We start from the raw sequence: 9,027 nt of genomic DNA, 5'->3' as shown, positions 1-9,027 counted from the left end.
TTCACTTTTCCATCTATTTTAAGGAGTTTTGATAAAAAAAATACAAGTTGAAAGAAATAAAAATTAAATGAATAGCTAAAATAACCTCTTCTATAAAGTTGGAGAGTTAAAAAAGTTAATATAGCCTAATTAAATTATTAAAGTTTTATCATAAAGGAAAAATATCCTCCTTCAATTTTTTTTTGAGAGGATGGTGTTTCTTTATGAAAATAATAATTTTGTGAGCAAGTAATTTCTAAAAATATTATATATTTTTAAAAAAATTATAACTTGTTTCAATATGCATTCATAATTATAATTATAATTCTAAGCAATTAACTACCAAACGCACCAATAGTAAATAGTTTTTGTGTGATTTAATCTAAAGACGAGACGAGAATTCTTGATCAATAAATAATGTTTAAAAGGACAAATATTTTAAAATTTAATAATTTCCAAAGTTTGTTAAAATTTATGAATAAACCTAAACATTTAATAAGTGAAGGCTTGAGTTGTTTATTGTATATAATGAAGTTGAGTCAAACATACTAATTTATATTTTCTTAGGAAAAGTGAAAATTTGAAGGAAAACAATGCCAAATATCATTGTCTTGATGTACCAACAACCAAAGTGTAGTTTTTAATTTTTTTTTTTTAAAATCTATTTTTTTAAATTACTTATTCATGTTCTTGGATCTAAAAACAACCACCAAAACCAAAAGATTGAAACAAAGACGAGATTTGCAGTCATCACAGAGATTCTAAAAAACCTTAAGAAATGTCTTAATTTCTTCAAAAAGACCAAACCAAACACACTTTCCCTTTTTAGTAAGTTTTCTAATAGAACAGAACCAAATTTATCCTTCAGCCCCCCCCAAGCTTTCCTTTTTTTAGTAATTCCCTCCCTCTAAATTTCTGGTTTTCTTTTATATATATTTACACAGATTCAAGGAGCTTCAGATATTATAGGTTGGGATAATTAAAACTAGATTTTCTTTTTAGTCTTTGGAATTTCATTTCATTTCAGTTTAATTTCATTTGAATTTAATAATAATATTTGCCAATTCCGGGAATTTCTTATGTTACTTTGTTACATCATATTTTAGTAAAAGTATTTTCTTTCGATTGGGAACACTTTTCATAGTCTTGAATTTGATATTTGGTCCATTTCACCTAAATTTTCATTTCATATTTTTTGGGTTTTTACTAGGAATATACATATAGTGTATAATTGGATGAATCTGAGGTGGGTTTTGTGAGCAAGTGTTAATTGAAAGCAGTGTACTTTTCTTGCAGTGATTTGCGGCGGCTTTGGAGACACTGAAACTTCAGTTGTCATCTTCTGTTTTACTCAATCAGGTCAGTTCTTCTTGAGCTTTCCATTACTATATTTAGAAACTCTAATTTGTTAAATTAGCTTAAGATATGTGTTTTGTTGGTTTATACATATATAGCATAGTGATGAAGTTTGATTTACCTTTGTGGGTTGTTCAGGTTGGGAACAGTTTGGCTTTGGGTAACTTTTGTTTTTGGAAAATTAGAGTTCTTGGTGTTTAAAAGGGTGGAAAAATAGATGAAGTTGTTGGGGAAATTCCTGGGTTTTTGGAAGAATAGTAGGGAAGATTTCTGGAATGCAAGTGTTAGACTAAGTGGAAGATTTTTCATAGATCTCTAGCATTTGCTTATTTATAATTTGAAGTTAGGTTGGTTAAGGGTTTTTTATTTTATGAAAAAAATGGAGCTCCCCTTTTCATCTAAAGAAAAGGGACATGGTTATTGGGTTCCTCCAAGAGCTCAGATGGAGGGTGGTGAACAGTTTGATGGTACTGCCCAGAATTTGGTTTCTGAGGATCCTTTCAGCTTTTCCGAGCTCATGAACTTCGATTCTTATGCTGGGTGGTGTAATAGCCCTGCAGCTATTGATCAGACGTTTGCATCCTTTGGCTTGTCCTCCTATCCACCCTTGCCTTATACCTCTTTTGACACGTTACATATTACCGGACCAAGTTCTGGTGCCTTTGCTGAAGCTGGTGATGCATTAAGTGGCATGGATAGTTCTTATAATTTTGCTGACAGAATGGTGTATCAGCAAACAGATGCACACTTCGGTAATTCATTGGATTCTGCAGATGGTGAACTAGGTGGGAGACAAAATAATGGTGGCACTCGACAAAGTAATTCTTTGGTTTTGGCTAATTCGTTGGTTTCTAGGTCGATCAAACGATCACTTGATGAGAGGATGCTTAGAGCACTGTCCTTGTTTAAGGAGTCATCTGGAGGGGGTATTTTGGCACAAGTTTGGGTTCCAATTAAGCATGGAGACCAGTATATGTTGACCACTTCAAATCAGCCATACTTGCTAGACCAGATGCTTTCTGGTTACCGTGAAGTCTCAAGGACATATGCCTTCCCTGCAGAACTGAAACCAGGTTCTTTCCCTGGGCTTCCTGGTCGTGTTTTTATCTCCAGAGTTCCCGAGTGGACTTCTAATGTAATCCATTACAGTAAGGTTGAGTACTTGCGATTTGCACATGCGATCAACCACAAAGTCCGTGGTTCTATTGCCTTGCCAATTTTCGAACCTTCTGAGATGTCTTGTTGTGCTGTGTTGGAACTTGTCACTATGAAAGAGAAGCACAATTTCGATTCAGAAATAGAAAATGTCAGCGTTGCACTCCAGGTTAGTATCTCTCTGTTTTTGTAATTTGTTCAGTTTGCATTTTGGGGTCTGAATGTCTGCATCCTGTTCTTTGTAACCTCAAAACATATCTATATCACTAACTTAGCTACATTACTAGCTTACTTAAACTCCTTTCCAATATATGTCATAAAGAAGATTATCACGGATGTTAAAATTACCAACTAATAATCTGCTATAGTTGTTTCTTCCGTTTGACACCTCTTAATCAGTGATATTTTTGGTTTATTCAATGACATTCATGCGCTCATGACTTATGTCAAATACATCTTTCACTGCTGAAAAATGATGCATTTCTGCTGGAATCTTTGATTATGGAAGTTCATAGCATTTTCTTATATACTATAATGGGCATGAATGGCAACTTGGAAGCTTCTGGTCCAGAAGCTGTAGTTAATGATGGAGAAGAGCTTAGCTTGTCTTGCTTGATGTGGATTTGGGATTTTAATGCTAAAGTTGGATACCTGCTCATTTAAACTTGTTTATTTTATGATTTAAGCTACATTATTTAGACTCGGGGATGAGTGTTGGATCCAGGAATGTGCCTATCGTGCTTAGGCTCATATTTTTACTAAGCTCTTCAATATATTTGGAGGCTCTAACTTCATACTCATGTCTAAATATATGTCGGACACAGGTTTCAGGAATGAAGAATCCAAAACATAGAATATGAGAATTTGTTGAAATGCAAATTCCAATAATCAATATACGATACCTATTCCCAAGTCCGAATAACATAGCTTTTCAAAGAACCTAGCTTTTTTTGTTGCTTGTAAGAGATACTCTCTAACTTGTGCCTTGAAGGTGCTGGTTGAGTTGCTATTAAGTAGCTAATATTTTGCATTCACTAAGCTGTAATAGAAAGTAAAATATACGGATACGAGCACAACATGGAGACACGAATTTCCAGGTAAATACCTGTAATATCTGATGTAATAACAGTATCTACTCATTTATAATATTGCTAGCTGTACTAATGCTACATGAAGAACCCTGAACTATGACATGCTGTAGAGTTTTTTTTTCCTATTTAGAACTTCAATATGATGCAAATCCACACTGAAATCAAAGTGTAATTGGATTTTTACTTGCCGAAAGCATGTTTGGTTTAACATTGTTAAATGTAAGATAAATTTATAGCTGACATTTAATATTCAAGAAGGAGAATTTAAGCCCTTGGGTGCCAAGCTACTATTGTATGCCGAAAGATTTTGCTATTAAATGTTATTTACATAGTATTAGATCTTCGTATTAGGAAAACAGAAAAACAAACTTGAAAGATACCCCATCTACACTGACAACTATAAATGTAGCATATATGCTTGTAAAGTAAATCATGTATGAATTTTAAGGTTCTCAACTGCAAATATTATGGGTAATATCATGAAATTTGTCTTCATCTGTATTATCTGCAGGCTGTGAATTTAAGGACTACTGCTCCTCCTCGACTTCTTCCTCAGGTAGATTAAAACTTATGTATTTCATTTCAGCTGTTACTGAAACGGTCTTTTATGTTGAACTCTTGATATATATACTGCCCCTTTTCTATAATCCCTCTCCTTTCATTTCATTTTCCACAGTGTCTCTCAAGGAATCAGAGAGCGGCTTTAGGTGAAATAGCAGATGTTTTACGTGCAGTATGTCATGCACATAGATTGCCTTTGGCTTTAACATGGATTCCTTGTAATTACACCGAGGAAGCTGCGGATGAAACTACAAAATTACGTGTTCGAGAGGGTGATACCGGCCACGATGGTAAGTGTGTCTTATGCATTGAAGATACTGCTTGTTATGTTAATGACAAAGGGATGCAAGATTTTGTACATGCATGCATCGAACATTATCTTGAAGAAGGTCAAGGTATAGCCGGAAAAGCACTTCAATCGAATCATCCTTTCTTCTCTGCCGATGTGAAAACATATGACATAAATGATTATCCTCTTGTCCATCATGCGCGTAAGTTTAACCTGAATGCTGCTGTTGCAATCCGGCTGAGGAGCACTTACACTGGTGATGACGATTATATACTGGAGTTTTTTCTTCCGGTTACCATGAAAGGGAGTTCTGAACAGCAACTCTTGCTGAATAATCTCTCGGGTACCATGCAACGAATCTGTCGGAGTTTGAGAACAGTTTCAGATGTAGAAATTAGTGGGGAAGGTTCAAATGTTGAGTTTCAGAGTGGAACAGTCCCAAATTTCCCCCTGACGTCTATGTCTAGGAGCTCGGAAACAGTATTGTCTGCTGATAGTGAAAGGAACTCACATGATAGAGTTCCATTGAATGCATCTAATGCAACAAGTGATGGGAAGGAAAAGGATGGCCCTCCTGAACAGGTATTGTGTCAAACATTCTTTCGTTTTGATGTATGATTTTAGTGCTCGACTTACGAAACACATGAATGGTTCTTTTGTTGATTTGTATATAAAGAAGTCTGTATGTTTGATTTGAGCGTTGCACCGACACAGAGGAATTTCATGATCTATGACCCCTTTTTTCTGATATATATTGATTTATATAAAATATCTTATACTGAAGCATGATGAATGTAGACGCCAGATTCTTCTGTCATCCACTCGTAATATTCAAGCTCTCACGCTCGCCTTGTTCATGTATGAACATGCTAAATACATACTTGTGCATCTTGAGTTTATCAACTCTTTTAAACTCTTCTTGAAAGAATCAAATACAACTATTAATCATTGAAATCTGAAATAGACATATTATCGGGACAAAATGAGTGAAATACTTGAACCATTTGTTGTCTGAGACATTATCCATTGGATGACAAAATAGTTGAACAAATAACTATATAATTGTTTGAATACACAACTTTATTTAGTAGTGCTAATTTTTGATGTCTTAATGGCTAGTGTGGAAAAACAAATGTGGTTAGCTAATATCGTAGTACATCTTTTTATAGGCAATGACCAGACTGCGGAGGCACGTAGAGAAGAAGAGAAATACAGCAGAAAAAAATGTGAGCTTAAGTGTTCTTCAGCAGTATTTCTCTGGGAGTCTGAAGGATGCTGCAAAAAGCATTGGTGGTACGCCTTGGGATTACTTGTTTATGTGCATCACAAAATTATTATATTGTTGGTTCGGGTTTGGTTTCTGTAACATTTCTCCATGTCGGGTCGTTGAGTATACTGAATAAGGTCATGCAATGCTCTGAATCTTCATGTTTCTTGCAATACTCCTGTTTGATATTCATATCCAATGCATATTCGGACATGGATATGAGAATATGATCCTCTAAAGAGACCCTCAAAATATATAGGAAAGTTTAGAAAGAAATAAACATACCTGTGTTGGACTGAATCCAAGTAACCTAGATTCTCGTAAACATTGAAATTCTAAACCTCTTTAAATATGTAAAGTTTCCTAAAAGGTTTTCTGTATGAAGCTATGTTCTTGAATGATTCATGTAGTATTGTCTTTCTAAGTTCTTAATATTTCTTGAGTAATCTCCAGATTCTTAAGATAATATCTGAAAGGTTCGAGCTCTTTCTTTTTATGGGTCTGAGATTCTTCAAATCAAATTATGCCTGAAATTTTTTTTGGCTCAATCCAAGGATATAATGCATAATTGTCTCTTATGTATTACAAACCTATGCAACTGGAAATAGTTTCTCAAAGTCCAAGTCTATATACTCTAGCAAATTGTTATTAGTACTAATAATAAGCATACCCATCTTTCTCGGACTTGGGTGTCCAAAATGAGTATGTTTGGAAGGTCATATCCTTATATCTATGTTTTAGTATGAGTCTGAAATGGGTATATAAAGAAAAATTAATAGGCAGAAGAACATTGGAACATATACAAGTGTTGGAAGATTTTTTTCCAGAACTAGTTATGATCAATTTTAATCCATGATTGACCTATGATTTCCTGTTCCTTGTAGTTTGCCCTACTACACTGAAAAGGATATGCAGACAACACGGGATATCAAGATGGCCCTCGCGAAAGATTAACAAGGTGAATCGATCATTACGAAAAATACAAACTGTTCTTGACTCAGTGCAAGGGGTCGAAGGAGGATTGAAGTTTGATCCAGCCACAGGAGCATTTGTTGCAGCAGGTAATGTAATCCAAGAAGCTGATACCCGGAAAACATTAGTATTCTCCAATAGAAACCTTCCCACCCGAGTACCCAATCCTGTCGATCAAGAGAAATCATCGGCACCACTAGCTTCTTGCCCTGACGGGGAAAATTCAGTGGTTAAGTTGGAGGAAGATGAGTGTTCTGTTGGCGGAAACAACCGAGATGCCATAAGGAGTGTGCTCATTCAAAGTACCTTGGACTTTAAGTCAGTTGGTCCAGATTCAAGATCGTTCCAGGCAGCTAGCTTTGGCACTGCAACTTGGACTTGTCCTGAAAATGCAACCACTGACTCTTATGTAGAAGGAGGTCAGAGGTGGGGTTTTAACAATGGAAATCTGAAAGTAGAAGATTCTGACTGCCACTTCGTCTCTGGGAGCTCAAGCTCCTTGGCTGCTGCTGCTGCTGCTTCTGCTGATGAAATTGATACCCGAATGGAGGATGATGACGGGATTGTTGAACATAACCACCAACCTATTTCTTCAAGCATGACAGACTCCTTAAATGGCTCTGGATCGATGTTGCATAGAAGTTCATCAAGCTCTCAGAGTTTTGAGGACGCAGAGGATACAAAACCAAAGACAATTTCAGTTGATAGCAGCTCGAAAATTACCGTGAAAGCTACTTATAAAGATGACACTGTCCGCTTCAAGTTCAAGCCATCTGCTGGGTGCTTCCAACTATATGAAGAAGTTGCGAAAAGGTTCAAAATTCAAATTGGGACATTCCAGCTAAAGTACTTAGATGATGAAGAAGAATGGGTACTGTTGGTTAGCGACTCAGATTTACTCGAGTGTCTGGAAATTCTCGAGTATATCGGAAGTCGTAGCTTGAAGTTTCAAGTTCGCGATATACCTTGTACAATGGGCAGCTCTGGGAGCAGCAACTGCTTCTTGACTGGAGGCTCATAGCAGATATGCTGATCTTCATTTTTCACTCCATTTACTTCCACGATTGTTGGATCTACACTGCTATTTTCCAATCTTGCATCGAATTCTAGGAAGAGGTAAAGAAAGGATTAGATGTTAGTATAGATCATATAAACATGTTTTTGTATAGATCTGTATATGTTAGGAGGGGAGCCATAAAAATAGGGTTGAAATGGTAGTTATAGGCTTGCAGCAAAGAGCATTTATCCAAATCCATGCATGTATCATAACTATATGCAAATACGTACTGGGTTTTTTGTGTTATCTGGGAAGGCCAATGATAAAAAACAACCCATCAATCAAACTGGTCGGTTTCCGACGGTTTTAATCAATTTCGTTTTTAATGTTTAGACATCAATTTAATGTAAAAAGAATATATATATGTTAAATGTGGTTGATAATTGACAAAAATATTATTTGACTTAATGATATGATTTTTAACATAAAACCAATAGGATAAAAGTTAGAATGTCATATTTGCTGCTTTTAATTTCTCAGAGCTGGTGTTTCTATTGCTCTTCACTTGCTTCTCTTCAATGCATACAGTATGGTTAGATCTTTTTACGACTTTCCCAAGAAGAATTTGGATTATCTTACAACAATTTTGTATTTTTTTTTATATATCTAAAGATGAATGGTTTTCTAAAACCATAAAGGTAACCATGTCATTTATTTTATTCGAGAAACAAATTTTAATTATTAATATGACAATGATTCTACGCCATTTGAAGACATAACAGACCAAAGGATAATTATTTAAAATTTTTAAAAATATAATTAACCTGTCAACTTTTAATAGTCATTTTAATGGAAGTATATCAAATTCTAATTGTGAAAGAAAAACCCATTACAATTGATATATTCTCCATTTTCTATTAAACATCTTTTTAGCAAATCATTCAATGAACTTACTTCATGATAAAATTATTGTTGCATTAAATATTTAATAATGGTAACATTTTGTCTAATATATGCCATAAACTTCCTATCTTTTTATTAATTAATTAATTAAAGTATTTATACAATCATTTCAAATTTTAAATTTTTTATGTTAAATATTATTAAAAGTACTTGTAAAATAATAATCTATACACTTGAATTAATGTAAAATATTATTTACATAAATAATAAATATTTTTTTAGGAGAATATTATCATTAATAGGATCAATGAACAATAAGAATATAAAGACATAATACATAGTACAAACGATAAATAAGATATTACGAACTAATTCACAAATGTTATTCTATGTTTGCAGAATAGTCTCAAAAGAGGAGAAAGACAAATTGATAATAACCGCAATATTACAAGAATTT

The 9,027-nt window shown here is 34.4% G+C and overlaps 1 protein-coding gene across 1 annotated transcript; it reads left to right on the top strand.

The window, feature by feature from the left end:
- The first annotated feature begins 504 nt into the window (after window positions 1–504).
- LOC107910288 (protein NLP8) lies at window positions 505–8,041 on the top strand. Its single transcript, XM_016838093.2, has 7 exons — window positions 505–948; window positions 1,276–1,338; window positions 1,474–2,659; window positions 4,093–4,137; window positions 4,258–5,013; window positions 5,601–5,724; window positions 6,583–8,041. Exons 3-7 carry the CDS (start codon window positions 1,706–1,708, stop codon window positions 7,689–7,691), a joined length of 2,988 nt encoding a protein of 995 aa, XP_016693582.1. The 5' UTR covers window positions 505–948; window positions 1,276–1,338; window positions 1,474–1,705; the 3' UTR covers window positions 7,692–8,041.
- The last annotated feature ends 986 nt before the right edge of the window (window positions 8,042–9,027 follow it).

Source organism: Gossypium hirsutum, chromosome D02 (genome assembly GCF_007990345.1).
Source record: "Gossypium hirsutum isolate 1008001.06 chromosome D02, Gossypium_hirsutum_v2.1, whole genome shotgun sequence".
Lineage (NCBI taxonomy): Eukaryota > Viridiplantae > Streptophyta > Magnoliopsida > Malvales > Malvaceae > Gossypium > Gossypium hirsutum.
The sequence above is the reverse complement of the archived record's forward strand: the minus strand, read 5'-3'. Positions and strand labels throughout refer to the sequence as shown.